This window comes from Balaenoptera musculus, chromosome 8, assembly GCF_009873245.2.
Source record: "Balaenoptera musculus isolate JJ_BM4_2016_0621 chromosome 8, mBalMus1.pri.v3, whole genome shotgun sequence".
Lineage (NCBI taxonomy): Eukaryota > Metazoa > Chordata > Mammalia > Artiodactyla > Balaenopteridae > Balaenoptera > Balaenoptera musculus.
In genome coordinates, this window is record NC_045792.1 from 60517653 (window position 1) to 60542536 (window position 24884).

Consider the following 24884-nt stretch of genomic DNA (forward strand, 5'->3'; position numbering starts at 1 on the left):
CTGTGCTGTAAGAGGTGGAAGCTTATAAAATGTACTTTGGGGGTCCTGCCCATGTAACACTGCTGTTTACACCACCTCAGGCTTTGGGCATCCTGTCAACGTATACCTGTCAGATTGATCTCCTCCTGCTCCTCCCGATCCAGGGCCCGAAGAGTTGTAAGAACTCCAGTGTCTGGGTCCAGGGAGAAGCTTTCGCCAGAGATGCCTCCATAAGTCACTTGCCCATTGGCCCCTGAGGAGGGGCAGCGTGGGGGAAGATCAGAGGGTGAATATACCCTTTCTTGACCCAGTCCATCCCTCTTTCAACTCATCCCCCCAGGCCTTACCCAGGTCTGGGTCGGTTGCCTGCAGAGTGAGCAGAGATGTGCCAGGCGGGCTGTTCTCACGCAAGAGGACGCTGTACTCCTGCTGTTGGAAAGCGGGTGCCTCGTCGTTGACGTCGGCGACACTGACAGTCAGGAGCTGCGTGGCTGAGCGCGGCGGGGAGCCATGGTCGGAGGCCACCACAGTCAGCACGAACTCAGCTCGCTGTTCACGGTCCAGGGACCGCACCACGGACAGCGCTCCTAGTGGAGCGGTAGGGCGGGTTGGAAGGAAACCTCAACACTCGCCCCACGTCAGCACCCTCCTCGTCCCCCGCCACCGCCGGCCCAACTCCCCGGTACTGGGGTGTAGCCGGAAGTAGCCGTCCCCACCAGCTGCCAGGCGATATGACACGCGTGCAGCCTCGCCCAGGTCCGGGTCCCGGGCTACCACATGCAGCGCTGCGGGCCCCGGCGGCTGATCCTCCGAGAGGCGCACACGTGAGGGCGACGCAAAGACCGGGGCGTTGTCATTCTCATCCGTGACAAAGACGCGCGCGGAAACGCGTGCTGCGCGGCGGCGGCTGGCATTGGCAGGCCGGTCGGTGGCTTCCACGAGCAGCAGCAGAGCGGGAGTGGTCTCCCGGTCCAGGCCTCTCGGGGCGCTGAGCGCCCCGGTGCGTGAGTCCAGGCGAAGCGCGGGCACGGGCGGCTCCTGGCGCAGCAGACGGTAGCGCACGTCGCTGTTGGGGCCCGGGCCGTCGGCGTCCGACGCCCGGAAAGTGTACAGCGCTGCGCCCGGCTCTGGGTTCTCCGGAAGCGCCAGAGCCAGTGGGTCACGCGCGAAGGCCGGCGCATGCTCGTTCTCGTCCTGCACGCGTACCTGCACTCGCAGCATGCCGCGCGCCCGCGCCTCCCGTGCCCCTCGGCGCGCACTGTGAGCGCGCGCCACGCCGGGCCCGCCTCGAAGTCCATGGGTCCGCGCCAGGTACAAAGCGCCCAGACGCCGCGTCCAGCGCGAATGTGCCCTCCGGGTCGGCGCCGCCCACCAGTGTGTAGGTGAGTGCGCCCACCCCGCCGGCTCTGGCGGCGCCACCGAGCCCAACAGAGAGCGGGCTGGAGCCCCTCGGCTGCTTTCACGGTCAGCACGACAGGCACAGGTTCGGCCGGGTCTTGGTCTGAGGTTTCCGGTGGAGCTCAGCCGAGCGAGCTGAGGGAAGCACCTGTTGTGAACCCAGGAGGGAGTACGGAATCAGGCGGACCCATGTAAACGGGAATCTGGGCTGGCCTGCTGATAGCAGGAAGGGCGGTCAGAGTGGCCTGACTAGAGGAGAGGGTGCAAGGACTTAGGAAGATGCTCTCTTGGAGGGGGGTGCCCACACTGGTGACCAAGGAGAACGTGTACAGATGGAGGAAGGGCAAGCCATACTGCACCAGGCAGCTGGAGGCTGGAGCTCCGAGGGGGGGCTCCCTTGGTCGTGAGCGCTTAGCGTCAGCACATAGTGAGGCCGCTCTGCTCGGACCAGGGGTGCTGCAGTGAGCAGCTCCCCTGAGTGAGGGTGCAGAGAGAAGAGCTCTGAGCCAGGACCTGGGGACAGGCAGAGGAAGGGTGAGGCCTCGGGTTCCAGAGCTGGGCATGTCATGAGGGCCTGCCATCACCCACCAACTCCCTTCTCTCCAGCCCCCATACCAGTTAGCATGTACAGGATTGTTCCATTCTCCCCCTCATCCGGATCCCTGGCCTGCAGAGTTGTCACCAGTGTTCCTGGAGGCACACCATCTGGTACCTGTGGGAACACAGCTCATCTACAGTTGTCTCCTTCCTGTTCTTGAGACTACTCAGGATGGAGTTCCCATCACCTATGTGCAGGCAGAGCCCCTTTTTTGCTCTCAAACCTGTTCCAAGACGCTGTCTCTCTTACTTACACCTACAGCTCTAAGCAGAGACCCACATACCCTCTTACTTCTTCAGGGCAGAGTCCTGCAGCTTCACATACCTGTACAGGGAGGCCCCCACCAGCAGCCCCTGAAGCCTGCAGGAAGGTGGGGCTGTTGTCATTGAGGTCGAGCACTGCAATGTGTACGGTGCCTGTGACACTGCGGGGTGGGCTCCCCCCATCCTGCACCTGCACCAGGAGCTGGTAGCTGCTCTGCCGCTCACGGTCCAGAGTTTGGAGTGTGGTAACCTCTCCTGGGAGTGCAGGACAGATAGAGATCATGTATGGGGTAGCTAGGGATGCAGAGCCTGAGGTCCGTGAGAGGCCGGGGTTTGGGGAGTGTGGAAGGGAATGCCCGGGTAAAACTCCAGCTCAGTCCTGGTCCTCATGGCCAGGCTCTGGGGAGCGTGTCTGGGTGTTCACCAGTCTGAGGATGAGGCTATGGGGTCTCAGATTTTGGGTTCCAGTGCTCACCAGTCTGGGGGTGGATGCGGAAGGCCTTGCTGTCTTCTGACAGCTGTCGCAGGCTGTAGGTCAGACGTCCATTGGGTCCTGAGTCTCGGTCAGTGGCAAAGACCCGGCCCACACTGGTCCCTGGGGGCTGGTTCTCAGCCACAGCCAGGAAGGTGGGCTCCTCAGACAAGCGGGGACTGTGGTCATTCTGGTTGAGGATGCTGACCCTCACGGTGGCTGTGGCTGTCTGCTGCCCCAACTCAGCTTTGGACCCAGACACTGCCATTACTTTCAGTGTGTATAACTCCTGGGCCTCACGGTCCAGTGCTGCTCGCACCCATAGCCACCCACTCTGTGGTTCCAGGCCAAAGGGGCTACTTGGCCCATCTGCTGCAAGGCGGTAGGTGACAGGGCCCCCATCTGGTGCTCGAGCCTGCACTTGCAGGACTTGAGTTCCAGGGGTGGTGCCTGAGGGCAGGTCCACACGGTAGGTTGGGCTGTCGAAGTGGGGAGCCAGCCCACGGGTCCCCAAGTCCTGTACCACCACCCGCAGTCGAAAGTGGCTGGTGCGGGGTGGGGAGCCGCCATCCCGGGCTTCCAGCTCCAGTTCATGGGCTGGCCCCCCTGGAGGCCCCAGAGGTCCCATAAGCAGTATGTGGCCTGTGGTGGGGTCCACAGTGAAGGCCCCACCACCCCCAGCAAGCAGGGTAAAGGTGACTCGACTGTTAACGCCTGAGTCGGGGTCCAGAGCCCGCAGTGTATAGATGGGGGTCCCTGGGGCAGTGCTTGGTGGCAGCAACACCGTGTCTTCAGGTGCAGGGAAGGCAGGGGAGTTGTCATTCACATCATCCAGCAGCACACGCACCCGAGCTACAGCGAAAGCCGGGGGCACTCCACTGCCTGCCCGTACCTCCAGCTCTAGCACTGGTCCCAGCAGCTCCCGGTCCAGAGCTCGAAGCGTTTGTAACAGCCCTGTGGCCCCATCTAGGGAGAAGAGTCCTCGGGGATCCCCACCTGATAGGGTGAGGGTCACAGGCCCCAGGCGACCTAGGGAAGAGGAAAGAAGGGTCAGAAAAGAGATGGGGGGGCACCTATTGAGTTGGGGCCCAGACTCTGATCCCCGAAAGGGCTAGGCAGTGCCCACACCTGGGCCTTTCAAAGTATTAGGGGGAGGGGCAGGTGTTGGCAGAGAAGCCGGGTGGCACCAGGGTGATATTCATGTACCTGGGGATGAAGCAGAGTGCCTGTACCATGCCCAAGGAGGTGGCGGGGATTGGAACCAGAGTGTTTTGTATTGGGGCTATCAGTGGTGTGATACTCGAGGGTTATGTTGGGGTGTCTGGGTATGGCACCGAATGGATATAATGATAAGTGATACCTGATGGATTGTGTGCTTGGACTACGCCCACACTGGTGCCTGGTGGCACATCCTCTGGCACAGAAAAGACATACTGTAGTTGCTCAAATACTGGTGGTATGGGAGTTCCAGGCACAATGCTGATGTTGACTCGGGCACTGGGCTCTGCCTGCAGGCCACCTCCATCCTGAGCCCCGATCTCCAGCTGCACCACGGAATTGGCCCGTCTGGCCAAGGGCCAGGCTACCGTCAACAGCCCTGAGAGGAGGGACAGAAGTGGAGATGTATAGGGAAACAGAATAGAGCTGGAAAGGTTGCGGGGTGGGGTGCAGGCAGTACTTCATTTAGGCAGATGGGGAGGCAAGCCCTGGGAATGTGAAGATCCTCACCTGAGTGCTGATCCAAGGCAAATAGTGGGGGGCTATTGCCAGCCAGGATGTGGTAGGAGAGTCGCCCATGGGGTCCCTGGTCAGGGTCATGGGCACGCACCCTCAGCACAGCTGTGCCTGGTGTACTGTGGGCGCTCAGACTGGCAGCATACTCCCGTGGATAAAACTGAGGTGGGTTGTCATTCTCGTCTGACACAAACACCTTCACATACACCATAGACTTGAGGCCTCCCTGGTGAGACATGCAGCCATTAAGTCAGGTGGCCCTTGATTGGCCCTGGTGAATGCCCTACCCCAGTCTGCCCACAGACTGTCCACTCACCCCATCCACAGCTGTCACAGTGAAGTCGAAGCTTGAGGGCCCCTGATCGCGGTCCAGGGTCCGGGTCGTGCACACGTCGCCACTGTGGGCATCGATGCGGAATGGGGGAGACCCCGAGGCCCCAAGTCCGGCACCCAAGGAATAGGAGAGGAGGCCAAATGGGCCACTGTCTGCATCTGTGGCTGTCACCTGGGGAGAGGCTGGGGTGAGTAATGCCCCATCTTCTTGGCCAGAAAAGCCATAACTAAGTGGCAATTGGAAGGAGAAGGCCCTGGGCCAGTTGGTGCCCAGAGTCTTTGGATGGTGGACACACAGAAGGGACTAGTAGGACACGGGCCAAAATCCAAACCCAGCTCAGACCTCACCACCTGCGTTAGGTTCCTGTGAGACTCTGATCACAACATTTTTGTCAACTGGTCAATATAGAACTTTGTTTTATGTGTGTTTCTGTTTAAAGGCACCTTATTTAATATATATTGTTGGTTCATTAACACTGAATTCATGGCCAATGGCACAACTCATAACTAAATGAAACTTATCTAACACATGTATTTTCTCCATAAGGCACAGCACAGCCTTCTTGTGTTTAGGAAAACAGACATCACTTCAGCACTACAGTTGGGGACCATTTTATACAGCAAAATCACCAAACAAAAAGCACAAAAATGCAAAAAACGTGGCATTAAATAGACCACGAAAAGGACCCTTGTTTACCATGTAAGAGCTGTAACATGAAGGCAGAGCATTGCCTTGTTCGACCTCAGCCGGGAATGTGCTTGTTGAGAGACTTGAATTTTCCATCCTTCTGCACATGTCCGGGAATGACTGCGAAAGCTCCATGAGTATTGATTCAGGGTTACAAATAAATTTTAGAGAGTTGGCGAATTCACAAATACAGAATCTGCAAATGATGAGGACCAACTGTACTTAAAAGGGGAGTGCTAAGGGCTGTGATAGCAAATTCCAGGTGGGTCACAGGGAGTTAATAACCATCACCGAGTCTCATAATCACTCCAGTCAGAGAACTGGCTGACCAACAGAGTTATTGAGACTGATGTTACAGGCCTTCTCTTTACTGAGTTTGGTTATAAAGTGGGATCTGATGGATACTCAGCTCTGGTAACTGGAGTGATCAGGATCTGCACTGTGAATTTATGGGGTGTGGCTCATGCACCTTTAGCACCCCTTCATCTCTCAAGCCAACCTCACTGGAAATGAGAAAGGGAGAACTGCAGGTCTATAGGAGAATACCGAGGTCATTACGTTCCAGGGGCTCCCCAAAACTAAGAAATAGGGGAAGGTTTTCCTGGTGACTTCTCAGGCATCTCCCAGACTGGCTCAGGAAGAGTTCATGACTGGACACCAATGTCAGGAGCCTCTGAACATTTCAGAGCCAGATCAGCAGGAGACAAAATTCCGAAAGCTTCTGAGCCTAGGACAGGGCCAGGCACACAGTAGGTACTCTATGTATATTTGTTCATTGAGTAAACAGACATTCGGATTGCCCTGCCTTACAACAAAAGCTTCTTTCAAACTAAGTTTTATAAATTGGGTGTACATTAGGCCCTCAATAGTGGGTTAGCTGGTGCAGACTGCTGTAGCTTGTGACAAAGTACTCTTTGTGGCTACACGGGCCTCAGGGTCATGATATGCTGCAAAAGGAAGCTGGAGAGTTCCCCTTTCTTGGCCAGAAAATGTTGCTCAGAGAGAAGCCTAGCCAAGGACTTCTGATTGTTGCCCAGGCCTTTGACAGAAGTGATTTGTGCCATTGTTTACCCTCCTGAGAGACACTAAGACCTTGCCGTGCTGAATCCTGGAAACAGCTCCTGCCCCAACTCTTTACTGTGGCCGTGGGCCTGGATATCCCAGGAGACAAACTTGCCCCTGGATCAGCCTGGCGGGCTGCGGCACAGCTGCCGCACCATCTCCAGAAGCTGTTAAAGACCTCTGCCCTCTGACTCGCTGCAGGAAGAAAGCAATAAATAGTGGTCAAGAGAAGTTGTCAGGAAGTGACCCCAAAAGGCGCAGGGGCCGTTGACTGGAAATGACCAAGGCAGAAGTGAATTTTCTGGCCTGTGCAGCCCCTGCTCGGAGGTCCTAGTGCAAATGCAGTCTCCATTTTCAGCAGACTCTCAGCCTTGCTTCATAGTCCAACCTTGGTCAGCTCCCGCTTCCAGCTCTGCCTGAAAGCTGTAACTAACCTCATCTCTCTCCTCTTGTCCCCACCCCACCCCTAGCTCTCATCAAATGCACTAGTGCAAGGAGAAAATAAAGACCCTCATCTGTGAACTCTCTAAAATTCCTAGCAGACCACAAACTTACTTCATCTGCCCCATGCTGACATCCTTCCCAGGTGTCGCTCCTGCTTTGACACTTTGATACTGTGCTCTCCTGCTTCTCCTCCCACTGCTTCCCCACCCCCAGCCTTCCTCCACCTCTCCTTACTCTGTATGTTATACACTGTTGTTCTCTGGAATCTTTCCTTGGCCTCTTCTCATTCTACACACTCTGAGGGCCTTCTCTTCCACTGCTGTGGCTTTGACCATCATCTGTACTTTGACCCAGACCACTCCTCTGTGCTCCAAACTTGTACATCCAGATGCCTGCTCAACATCTCCACTTGGACGTCCCACAAGCACCTTAAATCCAACCTGTCCTAAACTAAACTCATGATAATTCCAACCCCTCTCTAATGATTCCTCCATCCACGCAGTTGCTCGAGCCAGAAATCTGTTCTTCCCTTTTCCTCTCTTGGCATATCAGTCAAGCAGGGACTAAGTAAATCCTCATTATCCCTCCTATTTGTCTGTTCCTCTCCATCGCCGTTATCACTGTCCTGACTTGGGCCTGAGTCATCTCTCCCCTGGACTACTGTAGCTCCCTTCTCATAGGTGTCTGACCCTCCAATCTGTCCTCCATACCAGGACTTCTCAACCTTGGCATGACTGACATTTTGGATCAGATAATTCTTTGTTGTGGTGCTGTCATATGCATTTATAGGATGTTGACAGCATCTCTATCCACTAGATACCAATAGATCCCACCAGTTGTGACAACCAAAAATGTCTCTAAACATTGCCAAATGTCCCCTCCAGAGGGCAAAATCACCAGCCGTTGTGAACCACTGCTCTACACTAACTAATAAAAGCATCTTTTGAGAAAACAAATATCATATTATTCCTCTACCCAAATATCTTCAGTGTCCCCTAAAGAAAAATGCTCAAACTCCTTGGCTTGGCTTGACTCCTCACTGTCTGGCCTCCTGCAGTCTCATCTCCCACCTTAAATTCCAGAGATACCGAGCCACTTGTAGGCCCTTGAACGAGTCAGACAAGTCAAGCTCTTCCACTTCTCTCTGCGTGTCACCTCTGCTTCAACCCTTCCCTTATCTCGTCCCCTCATCAGCTCCTGCTCATCTTTTAAGTCTCAGCTCAAAGGTCCTTTCTTTTGAGAAAACATTCCAACTGCCTATCTGTACCTCATGAATATCCCCATATAGAAGTTTTTATTATTGGAATAAAACTGTTTCTCTGCATATGAATCTCACCTCTAGACTATAAACTCCATGAATTAGGTAGGGGTTACTCAGTCATTACTGTATTCTGTGTCCCTAATACAATGACAGGCACATGGCAGATAGTTGATAAATGAATATTGAATAAATCAAATATTAAGACTTCTTGTAACAGTTATGAACACCCAACGGTCATTTTTACCCCTGCTTCCCTGTGATTACTACTAGTAAAAACTCCAGGAAACCACCTGGAGAGATGCCCTCTTGCTTCAGGCACTAGTGAGGAGGGAAGACGTTTGGAAGCCACAGCCCATTGGTCCTGGGCCAAGAGGGAGAGTAAACACATGGGAGAGTGGGTGGGAGCTGGACAGCAGTAGGCAGGCAAGTACCCAGAGTCTGGCCAGACAGGAGGTCAGCCAGGCCTAGGCACTGGCCTGAAAGTCTAGGCCAACAGGCAGCTCCTAGAAGATGCTCAGGGATCTGGTGGACTTCTGAGACATAAAGACTTCAAGCACGAATCTCCTAAGAGACCACCCTGCCTCCAGTCTCCTCTTCTGCATCCAAATTCCATGGGGCAGCCAAAGCAATCTTTCCAAAAGACATATCAGATTTGCCTAGAGCCTCTCAATGGCTCCCTATGATTTTTAAAATAAAGTCAAAGCTTGTCATCTGTTCCCTGTCTACTCGCTTGTCTCATCTCCCCATAACTCTTTTTCATCAGCACAGTCGAGGCCAACTTGAACAACGCAGTTCCGTGAACACATCATGATGTTCTGTAGCTCTTTCTGTGGCCTTGGAGTCCCTGTCCTCATACCCCATGTTATTCACTTGGCAAAGTCTCATTGCTTCTGCAAAGGTCTGCCTTTAGGCTTCCATAGCACCTCATATGCAGCCTGATGCATTACTAGTTACTGGTGTGTCTCCTTGCCTAGACTGGGACTGGCCTGGGAATAAGACTGTTTCCTTTCTTTGTTCTCAGGGCCCAGCAGAGTGCCAAGCTTACAGTGGGTAAGTTAATTTTTGAATGTATCACTTACCATTGATCTAATCTCTCTTTCACTAAAGCTAAAGCAAGTTAGCTTCCCCCAAAAAAAAAAAATACAAAAATGGGACTTCCCTGGCGGTCCCAGTAGTTAAGACTGTGCACTTCCATGCAGGGAGCACGGGTTTGATCCCTGGTTGGGAACTAAGATCCCATATGCTGTGTGGCATGGCCAAAAAACAAACAAAAAAACAATCTGTAGTGAGGAGGGAGGGATGAATAGGTAGAGAACAGAGGATTTTTAGGGCAGTGAAACTACTCTCTATAATACTATAGTGTATGTCATTATATATGTCCATTATACATATACTTTATACTTTTGTCGAAACCCATAGAATGTATAACACCAAGAGTGAACTCTAATGTAAACTATGGACTTGGCTGACAATGATGTGTCAATGTAGGTTCATCTGTTGTAACAAATGTACCACTCTGGTGTGGGATGTTGATAATGCGTGAGGCTATGAGTGGGGGCATGGGGTATATGAGAAATCTGTACCCTCCACTCAATATTGCTATGAATCTAAAACTGCCCCCAAAACATAAAGTCCTGAAAAAAAACCGAAACCGAATCTGATCATGCCTTTTCTGCCTCAAAGAAGTTCAGTGACCTCTTTTGCCTTCCAAGTAAAGTCCTAACCCCTCATGGCTTGGTGTCCAAGGACTTCTGCAGTTTGGCCTCAGCCTGCCTCTCCAGTTTCATGCTCCACCCATCTCCTCCAAGCCTGACTTGCAGGAAGTCTGTGGCTCCCACAGCCTGTCCAGGGCTCCTGCCTTTTCCTCTGAGAGGTCTTCCTGCTCTGGACATTGGGATCTCACTCGATACTTCTTGTTGTCTCTCATCCTCGTGCCTGAGCCCAAGTGTCCCATCAAGGCTCAGTTCCAAGGGCAGGGATGGGAGTGTATTCCAGGACACCTCAGCACTAGACTAGGGTTGGAGAGCTCTGTAAATGCTGGCATCTCCCTTGGGGAACAGGAGCCACATGGGTGTGCAGAATCTCCGTCTCTGCCCTGCAGAACAACTTTGAAACTTTAAAGAGTCCTCTCTCACTTCCTGCCACCACAGGACACATTTTCTCTATATCCAATCTTAATTCTCTCAACTGCCAAGATTACCTGGCCCAGCTCTTGCACCCTGCTTTCTTATCTTCTCATTAATCCTCACCCTCTGCACAGACTGTGGAGCTCACCAAGTAGGACCGAACCCTCTGGCATATGTCACCATCAACAGATGGCACCTGCAAGGCTTGGTTCCTGCTCTGAGGTCCCCTGTGACCCTCTGATCCACTCCTGCCCACAGAATCATCCTGCTGTGTGCGGGGGCTTACCCACCTGCAGGAAGCAGGTTCCGGGCTGGGTGCCCTCAGGCAAGGAGGCATTGTAGAAAGTCCTCTGGAACTGCGGCTCATTATCATTCACATCCTGCAAGGCCACACTCACTGTGGCAGAGGAGGTGAGAGGGGGCAAGCCCCCATCCGTGGCCACCACAATTAGCTGTGGCTGTGGTTCCAACTCATAGTCCAGTGAAGCAGCTGTGGTGATGATGCCTGAAGTGGGATCGATGGAGAACCAGCGGGTGTGGGCACCTGGGACCAGGCTATAGGTGACCTGACCGTTGGTGCCCTGGTCAGGATCCCGGGCCATCACTCGCACCACGAAGCTCCCAGGCAGCGCAACCTCAGGCAGGGGCTCGGGTCGGTAGAGCTGGCGGTCAAAGGCAGGGGCGTTGTCGTTGACATCAGTGACATGCAGCACAAAGGCAGCCTCGGCTCGCAGCGGGGGTGAGCCTGAGTCTGTGGCAGTAACTCGCAAGTTATAGGCATCCCTTTCCTCTCGATCCAGCTGCCGAGCCACGCACACCAGGTAGATGACGCTGTCCTGGGTGCTGAGCGCAAAGTGGCCCTCTCCACCCTCCAGGGACACATTGACATGGGCAAAGTCACCATCATCTGGGTCTGACACAGAGATTCGAGCAACAAGCTGGCCAGGGGGGGCAGCCTCAGACACTCGGGGGGAGCCATCCGCACTCAGGAAGATGACAGTCATAGAGGGCTGATTGTCATTGGCATCTCGCACGTGCACGGTCACAAAGGCCGAGCCCAGCTCAGGGTGAGCCCCTCCATCCCGTGCCTGTACCACCAGTTCATGGACCCGCCGTTGCTCGAAGTCCAGTGGCCGCTCCAGCCGCAGGAGCCCCGTGTGTGCGTCGATGGAGAAGGGTCCGTCACCCTCGCTCTGCCTCCGGTTGATCTCGTAAGTTACAGCCCCATTGGCACCGGCATCGGCATCAGAGGCATACACCTGCAAGACAGGACTGCCGGGGGCCAGGCTCTCGGACACCACAGCGTGGTAGCGGCTCTGATTGAAAGCTGGGGCATGGTCATTGATGTCCAGCAATGTCACGTCCAGTAGGGCCTGGGCCCTCCGGGGTGGTGAACCACCGTCGTAGGCCTCCAGTTGCAGCACGTAGTGTGAGCGGTTCTCTCGGTCCAGCTCCCCGGTAACTACCAGCTCAGGCACTGGGGCCCCATCTGGACCAGGACGTGTCTCCAGCCGGAAGATCTCTCCAGCCCCATCACCAGACAGCGCATAGCCCTGGGTTCCTAGGCGGCCAGCGTCTGCATCACGAGCAGGCTCCAGTGGGTAGCGGGTGCCAAGAGCTGTATGCTCAGGTATCTGCAGGACAGCTCGAGCCTGTGGGAAGGCTGGAGCGTGGTCATTGATGTCAGCCACTCGCACGGTAACTTCCACGGTGGCGCCATCAGGAGTGACTGCAGTGAAGCGGTAGCGATCCCGCCGCTCGCGGTCCAAGACTCGGGCTGTACGGACCACCCCACTGTGTTCGTCAATGGCCAGGTCTGTGCCCACACCGCTGCCCTCCTGGGCGGAGATGAAGTACATGGGAGGTGCTGCCGTGCCTGCTGGAAGCCCTGCACTGATGTCCCCGATCAGTGTGCCCGCTGGCTGCTCCTCATCAATCTGCAGGTCCAAGCTCCCAGCCTGACCCCAGGCGCCTGGCACCCCCGCACCCAGGAGCAGCAGCAGCAGTGATAGCAGGGGTAGGGGCCTGGGGCTCTGCATGCCTGGGCAAGAAGGTGCAATGCCCCGCTCCTTCTGCATGACAGGGCCAGTCCAGCTGTGGCTTGGGCTCCAGCTCCAGGCCAGGCTCCGGGCCCAGCTTGATCTCAGGCTTTGGATCAGATCCAACTTGGACCCCGACTCCAGCTCACGATTCCTGACCTGGGAGAAAATCGGAAGCAAAAAGGTCATGATGGAGGAGGAATCAACCGTCCAGGCTGGGGTCTAGGCCACACCAGGACTCAAGCATGCTCAGTCCCCCCGCGGGCCCTTGTGCTGCCTCATACCGTCTGGGGCCCAGGAAGCTCCTCAGGACCCCCTCCAGTCTTTACCTGGCAGGTCCCATCCCACTCTGATTCCTGTCCCCCCTCCACCCCCCAGCAGATTGTTTTTTCCTATTGTTCAGACCTAAATGCCTTCAGACTCCCTTCCTTCCATCTGTAGACTTAAACATGTGGCCAATTCTTTCTCATTTTTCTTCTCATCCAGGATTAATACCTCAGTAATCATGTGCTTGGCAACCTCACCCGAATCTCAACATTGTCCTCTCTGCCAGAGCCTTCTACCAACATTTAACTATGCTGAAGTCTCTCTCTCTCTCTCTTTCTCTCTTCTCTCTCTCTCTCTCTCTATATATATATACCTTTAGCCCTACTTCCCTCTCTATTCAACAAGAGATTGAGCACCTATTATGTGGAGGCACTGGAGACACCTCAGAATAAAGGAAACAGTCCAGGAATTGGACAAGTAATTAGAAGTGTGATAAGAGCTGTGAGGGAGAAGTGCGGGGAGCTGTGAAGGCATAGGTATAGGAGGGGCTTACCACAGTCAGGGAGTCAGGGAATCAGGGAGTGCTTCTCTGAGGAAGCGACATTCAAGTCAGGATCTACTTAATGTAGGTGTTTGCTAGACAATGGTGGGCGGAGAAGGGAGATACAGAAACGAGAGAAGAACATTCAGAAGAGGGAACTGAATGGGAGGCTTAGAGTCTGCAGTCAAGAAAGGGCTGAGGGTGTCTGGGGGCAGGTAGGGCACAATGTGTGTGAGGTGTAGAGTGCTGGGGTAGAAGGTATGAAATGGGCAGGGGCTCGTAGGCCATACTGATGATTCTGACTTTATGCCGAGGACAAATGGAAGCCATGAAAGCATCTTAAGAGTGGGTGCTGCAATATGACTTACGTCTTGTGAAGATCTCTATTGCTGCCCCTTTGTAAACAAGGATCACACAGATGGGAAGGTTATCTTAGGACAGCCCTGATAACACACTTGGGGGAGTCCAGGTGAGGGTGAACTGACGGTGAATTGGTTGAGTGTTAGCAATGAAAATGGGGAGAAGCGGATAGCTCTGCGGGACGTTTCGCAGGTAGAACAGGCAGGGCTTGATGATGGCTTGAGGCAGGGGATGAGGGAGTGGGAGGAGTCAAGGATGATGGGCAGATTTCAGGCCTGAACCATTAGCTGGACAAAGGCAGCATTAACTGGCCAGAGAGAGAGAGACAGAGAAAGAAATCCAGGGAAGGGCGGTGCCTCTGTGACTAAGGGAGCCAGGGCTTCAAATGCTGCTGACGTTCAAGAAGGAGGAGGCCTAAAGCCCCATGAAGGCCTTTAAGGACTGAGTGAGAGCAGAATCCGTGGAGACGTTGCCCTCTCTGAAAGGTTTGTTCACTTCCTCCAATTTCTCACCTCTCACCCCCTCCTCCATCTACACAGAGAGTCTTCCTCTCCTGTGACACTGCTTTCACTAAGCTTCAAATCATCGCTATACTCTACATCCAATGGACACTTTGTTATCTTCTTGCTGGATCATTCTGGAACACTGAAACACTGATCACTGGCTTCTTGAAGCCTAGCCCTCCTGGCCTCCCATGGTGACCCCCCACCTCTTGCTTCCATTGTACTTCTATGTCCACTCTAAAGTCCCCTGGGCAAGTTCTTCCTCTGCCCTTAAAAACTGGTGCTCCTCAGGACTCAGTCCAGGGCCGCATGTTTTCCCACTTACCACACTGCCTGGGTGATCTTATCCACTCCCATGCCTTCAGTTCAAATGTATCAATCATTTTATGTACCGTCTATGTGCTGATGACTTTGCAATCTCCAGCTCTGGAGAGCACTGGAGACACATGTCCATCCATACAATGGACTTCCTTACAATGTATCCCCAACCTTCACCTCAACCTGATTTTCTTCCTCCATTCCCTTTCCTGTGAACAGCACCACCGCTCAGAAACTCTCCTTGCTTTCCTTGCTTTTCTTCAGTCCTGATTTCCAATTAGTCTTCAGAACCTGACCATCTTAACTAGACATGTCTCAAGTCTGCCCTTTCCTATGTTTCCACACTGCTGCTGTCCCAGTCCAAGCACTGTCATCCCTCTTTTCGATTCCTGCCACTGCCCTTTCCTGGCCCCCATGCCTCCTGGATTGGACCCTCTGATCCATGTCCACCTGACCAGAGCTATCCTCACAACTCTCACCAAACCAGTCCCGACAAAAGGCTTCCACTGGTTTGCCATTACTGACGGCAGAAAACTGCTGCCCATTACGGACAAAAAAATGCAGATGCACATACACCCAAACTGTGTCTGCAGTTTCACGGGTTCATGGACACTAGGTATAGAACTTCTTTTCGCAAGACAAAGCCCAACCTCCTTAATATATCTTCCTGACCTGAGCCCTGCCAACCTCTCCACTGTGCCCCACACTCACCTTCCCCCACTGCACCCTGCATTCCAACACTAAATCCATCACCTGATCCTTCCCAACTCCTTGCCTTGTATGCACCATGCTCTTGTCCTGAGATATCCTTTAAAAGTCCTGTCCAATTGGCCATCCCCTACTCAAACTTCAAGATCCCATTCAAATATCCTGTCTTCTGTGGACTCTTCTATGATATCTCGCTGACCTCCCTGCAGTGCCTATGGTAGCCCCTACTGGGCTCTCACTGCTTTTGATGCACACTGACCATAAATTGCACAGCAGCCCTGATTTGTTCATGTGTCTGCCCGTCACACCCCTCCCCCTACACCGAACTGAAAGCTCCTTGAGGACAGCAGCTTGAGGGTCTTAGTTAGTTTCTGGTTCTCCAGCAGTTCGTAGAGGTATCACGAGAGCAGGCAATCAGTGCTGAACAAATGTGCAGAACCTCATAACTGCACACCACCACCCTCACCTACTGACACAGGGAGAAACGTCCCTGGACACGCCAACTCAGACAACACACACAAACGCGTGTGAGCCCGTGCCCCTGAGGCACCATGGTCAGGAGTGTGGCCGTAGAAATGGCTGCAGAAGTGTGTCCTTTGGTCTTTCTAGATTCGCTCTGCTCTAGGACTTCCTGTCCTCCCAAGGGATGAGAGTTTCTGACCCTCTGCTTACACTTCCAACCCCCATCTCTCCCATCTGTGTGAGGCAATGAAAAGAGCTGGGACTCTGGAGCTTGAGCTGGCTTTGAGTCCAATCTGAGTGTTATTTTCCTAAGCTATATAATGGCCATGTTAATGCCTACTTTGTGGGGTTTTAGGAGAGTTACAGGCAATGGAAACAAGGAGCTCAGAGTTGGGCATTTGGTAGATGCTCTCTCCTCGGTTCCCAACACCATCCCTGGCTTCAGAGTTCTAAGATTTACTAAGACCCCTCTCCCCAAGGCTCAAGTCTGTGAAGTCTGTGGAGCTTCCACATGGAATAACAGATCAGAGGAATTCAGAACAAGAAGGTCAGAGTGAACACAGGCCTGACTCAGAGAGGGGAGAGGCTGTGTGTAGAGAGATGGCGCAGTGGCCGGGGCAGGGATCTAGGCCTAGAGACTGGGTTAGGGGTCAAGGGTTAGGAATTGGTCCTATTCATTTAATCAGTCAGTGGAGAGAAAGCAGAGTGGGGATAATGGATAGTGAGGTCAATGTACTTCTTACATTCTGTGTTAGGATTCTTTGTCCCCAACCCAGAATGTCAGCTGTTTGAGGGCCAGGACTGTATCTTATTCACCTTTGTGTGTAGCACAGAGCATGGCACATAGCACATGATCAATACATTTTCTGAATGAAAGGATGTATGAATGGTATGAGATAAAACTCAGGTGAATGATCAGCCTTGAGGAGGAGGGATTCAGGCCCAGGCAGATGTCCCTTCTCCCAACCCGTGTAGACCCTGGTGCCCTCCTGGGTCCCTGTTCAATGCAAACTCCCCCATACACCCTCACAGTGGATGCACAAAGGTGCCTACTCACGAAGTCACAGACCCACACACAGCCAGGCACACAGATGCACAGACTTACATGCAGACGGGCACACTCAACACACATACTCACATAGACAGGAGCTACTCTGACATACACAGAGACACCCAGCCTCACAGAGGAGCATCACACAGATGCTCACTCACACAGATGGGCATGTTCATTCACCTGGAACCTTCCCCCACCCCCCACACACATGCAGGCACACATGCAAACACACACAGGCATGCTTTTGCCCACACAGACACATACACACAGAAAGACACTTTCTCGCGGGCCTCAAACAGGCGCGCGCACACATGCACACGCACACATACACACAGGCACACTCACACCCCCTCCCTCTCATGGACACAGACAAACCACTTTCACCCCTGCACAGACTCACGCTGGCAGGCCCGCGCACACACTTGCAGATGCACCCACACGCCGGCACGCTCTCACACACGCTGTTGGGGCACTCGTGGTCAGCTCTGCGGCTGCAGCTGTGACCTCGAGGTCCCTGGGGCCTGTCTGGACTATGCTTCATCACTTCCTGCTCCAGGGCTTCTAGTTCCAAACTCGAACTCCAGACTCTCTCCCGAGACTGTCTCATCCTCTCTCCAACTCTCTTCTCAGCACCATCTCCCCATCTGTCCACTGTTTCTCACTGCTTCTTCCCCAAGACTTGCTCCTCCTCTCTGTTCCTGTCTCTTTCCCTCTCCAGGTTTGTCCCATCCCTTCCCCCAGACCTGGCCTAAGCCATCCATCTTGTCTCTTTCCCCAATCTGTCCTGCCTCCTACCCAGATCTGTCTTCTTTCTGCCCCCAGATTGGTCACATCTCTTCCCCCACCCAGTTCTGCCTTGCTACATGCCCTCACCCTGTCCCGGTCCTGTTACTCTGTCCTCTGGCTCCATCCTGCTCTCCCCCTCTAGCCCCACATCTGGGCCTCTGGAACCACAGCTGGTTCTCATTAGGAGGGGGAGGGGCGAGACTGTTCATTGGGGCCTGCAATGTGATGTCAATCTCCCCCCCACCCCACCAGCAGGCTGTGCGTCTATAGGACCTGGGAGCAGGGAGAACATGGGAGAGGAAAGAGGTGGGCTGTGGGGGAGTCGTAGGGGGACCATAAGGGAAAGGGTGCTCCAGAAGGACGCAGAGGAATGGCCCAAGGTGCAGAGGGGAAGCAGGCTGGGGGAGCTGGTACCTCACAGGTCTCCTCCCTCAACTTCCTGTCCCAGAGCCAGGGAGGGGCTGAGACCAGAAAGACAACAGGGTGAGGAGGGGGCTGCAAAAGGCAGATTGGCCCAGAAGTGGAGGAAGAAGAGGGTAGCTTTGGTGAGCAAAGGGAGGTGGAGATACAGGGCCAGGCATAAAGGAGAGGAAGAGAGGCGAGAGTTCTCATGGGGGATGACTCGGAGCAGGACTGAGGGAGAGCGTGTGTCAGCAAAGGAAAGAGTGAGCGGAGTTCATACAGAAAGGGGAGGCACGTCAGAGACAGGAACAGCTGGGCTGGAGAGGTGGGGGTCGGTAAATAAAGGCGGGAGCTAGGGCTGGGGAGTGGGTGGAAGGGGGTAAAGAGGAGAGGAGGCGTTAGTAGGGGAGGAGGGAGGAGAAGGCTGACAAGCTGGCTTCTTGGATGTCCCCAGGACAACCTCATGGATGGGTGGCCAGGGCAGTGTCCGGGCCTGGCTCTGTCCCTCCTGAGGACTGGTCCCATTAGGCACCTCAGGGAGAGGCCGGGGATGGATGTGAGCAGAGAAGGCAGAGGGAAAGTTTCTTTTCTGAACTGTTAGTGTGCTGGCAATTCATAGACGGTGCCTTATTTTATCATCGTAACAACCGCGTGAAGAAGGCATCCCACCTTCCACTGAGGAAACTGGGGCTCGGAGTGAAACAACTGTCCTGAGTTAACACAGCCTTGATTTGATCCCAGGACTATGCACTCCATACTGCCTGAGATTCATGGAGAAGGGAAAGATGAAGAGAGGAAGAAATTTCAGGGGAGAGACCTAGGAAGACAATGGAGGCCTGGAGAAGAGAACCTATGGGAGGAGGGACACCAAGGACAAGGTGTTTGTAACCCAGGTCAGCAGTAGCGGGACAGAGAGGACACAGAGAAGAAAGATGTGAGGAGGTGAAGTTAACAAGATTTGGCCACCAGCCCTTCAGGAAGGGTGAGGGAATGGAAGGGCTCTAGACTGACTCCAGGGTTCTGGCCTGATTACTAATGTGGTGCCATTAGGACACCACAGAAGAGAAGCCATTTTCGGGGTTCCTGTTGAGGTCTCCCCATGGAGATGTCCCAAACACAGTTGGATTTGCAGGTCTGGAGCTTAGGAGAGAGGTCTGGGTTGGAGATGGATTTGGACCAATCAAGGAGTAACTCATAGCCATGGGTATGGAGATCCATCAGGTAGGACATGTAGAGCGAAAAGAGAGTCTACGACAGAGCCCTGGGGAAAAGTCACATTCAAGGGGCAGACTGAGGAGAGCGTTATTCTTCTTGGAGGAGAAAGAGAAGGAGGCCGTAGCTCAGAAGTTAAAGGAGGGAGCATTTCAACAAGGACGGAGAGAGCGATAGTGTCCAATGCTGCTGAAAGGTCAAGAAAGATGAAGACTGAGAAGCGGCCACTGGTTTTAGCAGTCAGGAGGTCATAGTGATCTTGGGGAGAATCGTTTCAGGAGAGTCCTAAGGGAGCAAGCCTCCTGCAATGGGAACTGATAGAGAATGAATCAACTAACAACTAGCCATAGACCAGATGTCAGTATAGATTCATTCATCAACACATGCTTACTGCACTCCTAGAAAATGGAGGCAATGTATCATAGTGAGGTAGGACCAGACAGTGATGAAGACATGGACTCTGGGGGTAAACCAACTCTGGGATTTCTCCCCAGCTTCTCACTTGCTAGCTGTGTAATCTTGGGTGAGCCACTGAAATGCTCAGTGCTTCCATTTCCTCATTTATAAAATAGGGACAGGGACTTCCCTGGTGGTCCAGTGGTTAGGATTTCGCCTTCCAATGCAGGGGGGGCGGGTTCGACCCTTGGTCAGGGAGCTAGGATCCCACACACCTCATGGCCAAAAAACAGAAAAACATAAAACAGAAGCAGTGTTGTAACAAATTCAATAAAGACTTTAAAAAAATGGTCCACATAAAAAAAATAGGGACAATAATAATACTACAGTGTATTCGCAGTTAGAATAGTGTGTTGCACACAGTAAGCACACATAAGCGTGAACACAAACATGCTTGTGTAAGTACACAAGCATGAACTATTATTACAGTGGTTAAGAAGATGGGCTCTGCTGTCTGACAGACTCGAGTTCAAATTCTGACTCCGCCACTTACAGTGAAATCCTGGGAAAACCGTTTAACCTTTCTAGACCTAAGTTTCTTCTTTTGTAAAATGGGGATTAAAGTGCCTACTTTATATGGTTGATATGAAAGAATGACAAAAAACTTAGCAGTGGCTGGTATACAGTGAAGGCTCAATAAATGTTGGCTGCTATTGCGTGCCAGACACTCACAATAACCCTGGGATAAGTGTTATTCTACAGATGAGGAGACTGAGGCTCAGACTAGGTAGCAGAGAAACATCTGGAACATAGCTCTGATGGACTCCAAAGCTAGTGCTTTCTCTTCCACAATATTGCTTCTCTGCTGGAGGGCTCGGAACAGCCTGATAAACGTTCATGTAAGTGGCCAGGCAACCAAACAGGGAAGCAGCCTGAGCAGAGCTGCGTGTAGGAGAGTAACTCCAGCAGTATATGCAAGGTGGGTCGGAGCAGGAGGTGATCAGTGACGAGGCAGTTCTGAGTCCAGGTTGAGGGTCAGGTGGGCATGGGGTCAGGTGGTTAGAGGGGAAGTGACCAGAGGATGCTTGGAGGTCTCCAGGAGACAAAGGGAAAAATAGGAGAGGTGGGCCCAGGGCATGTGTGTGAAATGATTCACTAATAGATTTATTCAATAAGTACCTATTGAAGACCTACCATGTGCCAGACACCATACTAGGCACTAGAGACATAGCAGTGACCTGGACAGATCGCGTCCCTGCCTTCATGGTGTTCACAGGTAGGGAGGCCTGGGCAGGGATGGGCAGGGCAGGGGGAGGGAGCTACAGTGGTGGGATGAGCAGCAAGGACCTGGTCTTAAGATCTGACTCTCACAAGTAGAGTCCGGGCTGCAGAGGAGGCCAATGAGGCTGGAGCTAGCAGAGAAGCTGGAGACGTAGAGGGAAGAACGAGTCTGGGGAAGCAAGAGGTGGAGGAGAAGGAGAGAGTAGTAGAGGGACTGAGATCTTGGAAGTAAAATGAACTAAGTTAAGAGTTGAGCACTTAATAGTTGTTTTCTTTCTCAATCCTCAGAACAACTCTCTTACTGTTACCTCCATATTCAGCTGAGGAAAGGGAAGCTCAGAGAAGCTAAGGTCATCCAGGTGGTAAATGGTGAGGCTGGAAGGTGTGAGGTGTACCCCCCACCCCCGCTTCCTTTCCTCCCTTTCCTCCTTCCTCACCAAGCATATGAGAGTGTGTTCTAGGCTCTGAGAGGAAACAGCTACTTCCACGGAGCAGCTTAGACAGAAAAACATAAACAGGGCACTCCACTGTGCTAAGCGAACACAGAGGGGCATCCTGACTCAGGCCTGGGGGTTCTAGGTGGGACTGCTGGAAGGAGGTGCCCTCTCACCAGGGGACACAGGAACCGAGAAGCCTCTCCTAAGTGGCAGAGGTTGAAATGCCCGGAAGTCAGAGGATTACCTGGAAACACTGACACCGGAGCTGAAGGAAGGGGCAGGCAGCAGGAAACCAGGAAAAAGATGGGATCCAATACCATGAACCCATGGGAGGGGCTTTTGCTTGCAGGTACCGGGGCATCAGATAGTCCAGTCTTGCTTCTGTCACCACTGACAGGCAAAAGGAAGAGGAAGAAGAGGGCACAAGTATCTGGGAACCTGATACAGGGAGGAGCAGGGGCCTGGGTGCCAGGAGTAGGAGGGCTCAGAGTGCTGTATGTGAGGGGGTGTTAGAGGAAGGAGCAGCCCGTGGCACCCCCAGGGAAGGGGGCCTGGTGGAGTAGAGCAGATGGAGAGGCACTGTAGTCCTGTGGCCTGGTGGCATGTCACAGCTTCCTCGTCTTCCACTCCCTCCAAGAACCCCAACAGGCACGTGGCCCAGTAGATTTGGATCTGCAAATTTCTGGTGTTTGTTAAATATTTGCTAGCTGAATGAAAGGGAAATAAAGTACAATAGGGGAGAGGAAGAGGATCCAGGAAAAGAGAAGTCCAGGTGAAAGAGAGAGAAGAGGAGAGACAGTAGGGTGAGGAAGGACAACTTGTGGGGGAGGGGAGTGGAAATGTCTCTAGTGGGTAAGTGGGCGTGTGTGAAAATGTCTCTACTGTGTGGGCAGCTGAGACCAGGGGTGAGTCTTCTGAAGAGTGAATGAGGGTGAGGGAGGTGCTGTGAGGTGCCTCATTCATTCATTCATCTGTTCATTGCCAAGCATCTGTAGAGGGGTCCGGGGACATGAAGATGAATAATATACAACCTTGTCATTAAGGATATCCCAGCCCAGGCAGAGAGACAGAAAGGGAAGAGGTAATGACAACAGTGAGACAAGAGGGTCCCAGGCTTGCCTGGTGGTCAGGAGAGGCAGGGTTTGAGACTAGAGCTGAGGATGGGAAGGGGTTAGCCAGGAGACAAAGGGAGTAAAAGGCTTTTCCAGGCAGTATGTGCAAAGGGCCAGAAGCATGGAAGAATGCAGTGTCTTTGGGGAACTACAAGGAATTCAGTATGGCTGGAACTTGCAATGTGAGGGAGCTATGGAAATGGGAGAGGGTGGGGAGGCTGGGGGAGTCAGGTCATGACAGACCTCCTAAGCCTCCTTAAAGTAGAGATCTCACCCAAGACAGTGGTAGGATACTAAAGAATGCTGAGCAGGGAATGCCGTGGCTGGATTTGCACTTTAGGGAGAGCCGCAATGAGAAGACTGGATTGGAAGAGGGAAGAGTAGACGTCTAGGGAGACAAGTTAAGAGGCTCTTGAAGTAATTCATGTGAAAAGATGGTGAAGGCAGTAGCTGAGGCCATGGATAAAAGAGGATGGGATATCAGAGACAGCTGGAAAGGAAGTAGAACCAACAGGTCCCAATGACTTTCTGGGTTATGGGACATGTGGAGAAGGGAGTGGCTACGGTTAATTTCTGGGTTGGTAGCTTGATAACTGAGTGGGGATGGTGGCTTGGGGGAGGAAGGAATGATGAGATGAGGTCTGGACATGTTAAGGGGTTTATGGACTCTATAGTAAAGATCAGGTAGGAAGCAGACCTGCAGGTCTGGGGGTCAGAAGAGAGGTCTGGAAGAGATAGATATTTGGGAGTCATCAGCTTATACAGATGATAATTAAAGCCCTGAAAATGAATGAGACAGATGACCAAGAGGGGTGTATACAGTGAGACAATAAGAAGGTCCAAGCCAGAACCCTAATAAACAGTAACATTTAGGGGCCACCCAAGGGAGCCCCCAAAGCAGACTGAGAAGGAACAGCCAGGAGGTGCTCTGAAAGAGAGATGCACAGATCCCACCCTACTGTATTATCTGTTTGTCTGTCTCCCTTGCCAAGGGTAGGTATAGAATAGTGTCTTCTATTACAGTATCCCCACCACCTAGCAGTGAGCTCATTAAATATTGACAGAATAAAATAGTGGCTCAAAAGGCATAAGAATGATTCAAAGAGAAAAAAACAGTCAACAATGCTGGACCCTGCCAAGAGGTCAAGCAGTTGAGGAGTTTTGAAAAGAGCCCCTAAATTTGGCAGGTGAGAGGTCATGTTCTCTTAGGGAGAGCAGTTACATTGGATGGGGCAGGAGTAAATGGGAAGTGAGGAGGTGGGAACAGCTCTGTGCGGAAGACCCTTTCACAAAATGTGGCAGTGAGGCAACGTGAGAAAGCGTCTTAGCTAGTCAGGTATTACGGGGTTAATACCTGGAGAGGTATTATAACCTAGAAGGTAGGAGAGCCTGGAGGCTCTTCATGTGCTCACAGGAGGAACGGGTACAGAGGGAGAAACTAGACACATGGATAAGACTCAGAGTAATTTGTCAAGTGAGGCCGAAGGGGGTGGGATCTGCAACAGCCGAGGGAATTCAAACTGGATGGCCTCAATTTTCCGAGTGGCCGACAGACCAGGTGTGTCTGTCATGTCTACTCTTCCTTCCCCCCTTTCCTTCAGCCTCCACATCCATTCTGTCACTGAGCCCTTCTGACCCCACTGCCTAAAGAATTCTTGAAACTATCTACTTCCTCGTCCTCTACTGCCACTCCTCCAGTTCAGACCAGCATTATCCCCTCCTGGGTTCTTGCAACAGCCAACTATCCCTTTCTTTTCAGACTCCTCCCTCCAGTCACCACACTGCTGTCAGAGTGGTATTTATAAGACAGATCTGATCATATCACACCACAGCTTCAAATGATTTGGTGATTTTCAATTATTCTTGGCTTCCATAAGCTCTCATATGACCTACAAGAACTGCATGACCTAACTAACCCTTCATTACCTCTCCCAGACTCTGTGACCTGCCCTCACGTCATGCTACTAGTGCCAGGCTCACTGGATTGCTTTTTCCCTCAGACATACAATACTTTCTTACATGTGGGCTTTCCATTGCGGCTCCCTAGGCTTGGCATATTTTCCACCCACTCCACCTCACCTCCACCTCTCCTTTGCTTGGTAGACTCCCTATGTATCTATCAAGCTTCAGCTTAAATGTCACTTCCTTCCAAAAGCCTCTTCTGGTCTCCCTACAAGGGCTCAGGTTTCCCTGCTATGTGCTGCCATGGTACAGAGCTCACCCCATAGCCTGTAAGCTCCATATGGGCAAGGACCATGTCTATTTTGTTCACCCTTGTAATGCCAGCACCTACCACACTGCCTGGCACAGAGTAGGTGCTTAGTAGGTGTTTGCAGAATAAATCATCCAGCGAGTTGACTAATTAATCTGCTGAAAACAATGAGGGATGTGAAAAAATAGAAAAAATTTCATCTATTTATTTATGGAGGGCCCAGTTGAGGGTGCAATTTATAGAAGCGTGAATTTATAGAAGCATAACTTGGTGTGGTTGAGAAATCATTGCAGCTAGGATTGAGACTTTGTGGGATGGGTGGTCTCAAGGACAGCAATAAAACGGAACAAAGAGTGGCCAAGGAGTGGGTGAAGTGGTGGTCCTGGGCATATAAACTGGAAGGAGAGCACAAAGCTAGAAAGGGGCAGATTAGGAC

General features: G+C 52.6%; 1 protein-coding gene across 1 annotated transcript in view; it reads right to left on the reverse strand.

Moving 5' to 3' along the window:
• DCHS1 (dachsous cadherin-related 1) overlaps positions 1 to 24884 on the reverse strand; it is a 34786-nt gene that overhangs the window by 8045 nt on the left and 1857 nt on the right. The window contains 17 exon segments of the mRNA XM_036860977.1: positions 107 to 232; positions 327 to 566; positions 660 to 1200; positions 1203 to 1280; positions 1283 to 1380; positions 1383 to 1415; positions 1418 to 1498; positions 1501 to 1525; positions 1732 to 1767; positions 1769 to 1890; positions 1993 to 2089; positions 2300 to 2493; positions 2714 to 3739; positions 4071 to 4307; positions 4439 to 4670; positions 4761 to 4949; positions 10649 to 12556. Coding sequence (XP_036716872.1) covers positions 107 to 232; positions 327 to 566; positions 660 to 1200; positions 1203 to 1280; positions 1283 to 1380; positions 1383 to 1415; positions 1418 to 1498; positions 1501 to 1525; positions 1732 to 1767; positions 1769 to 1890; positions 1993 to 2089; positions 2300 to 2493; positions 2714 to 3739; positions 4071 to 4307; positions 4439 to 4670; positions 4761 to 4949; positions 10649 to 12436 — 5143 coding nt within the window. The 5' untranslated portion in view covers positions 12437 to 12556.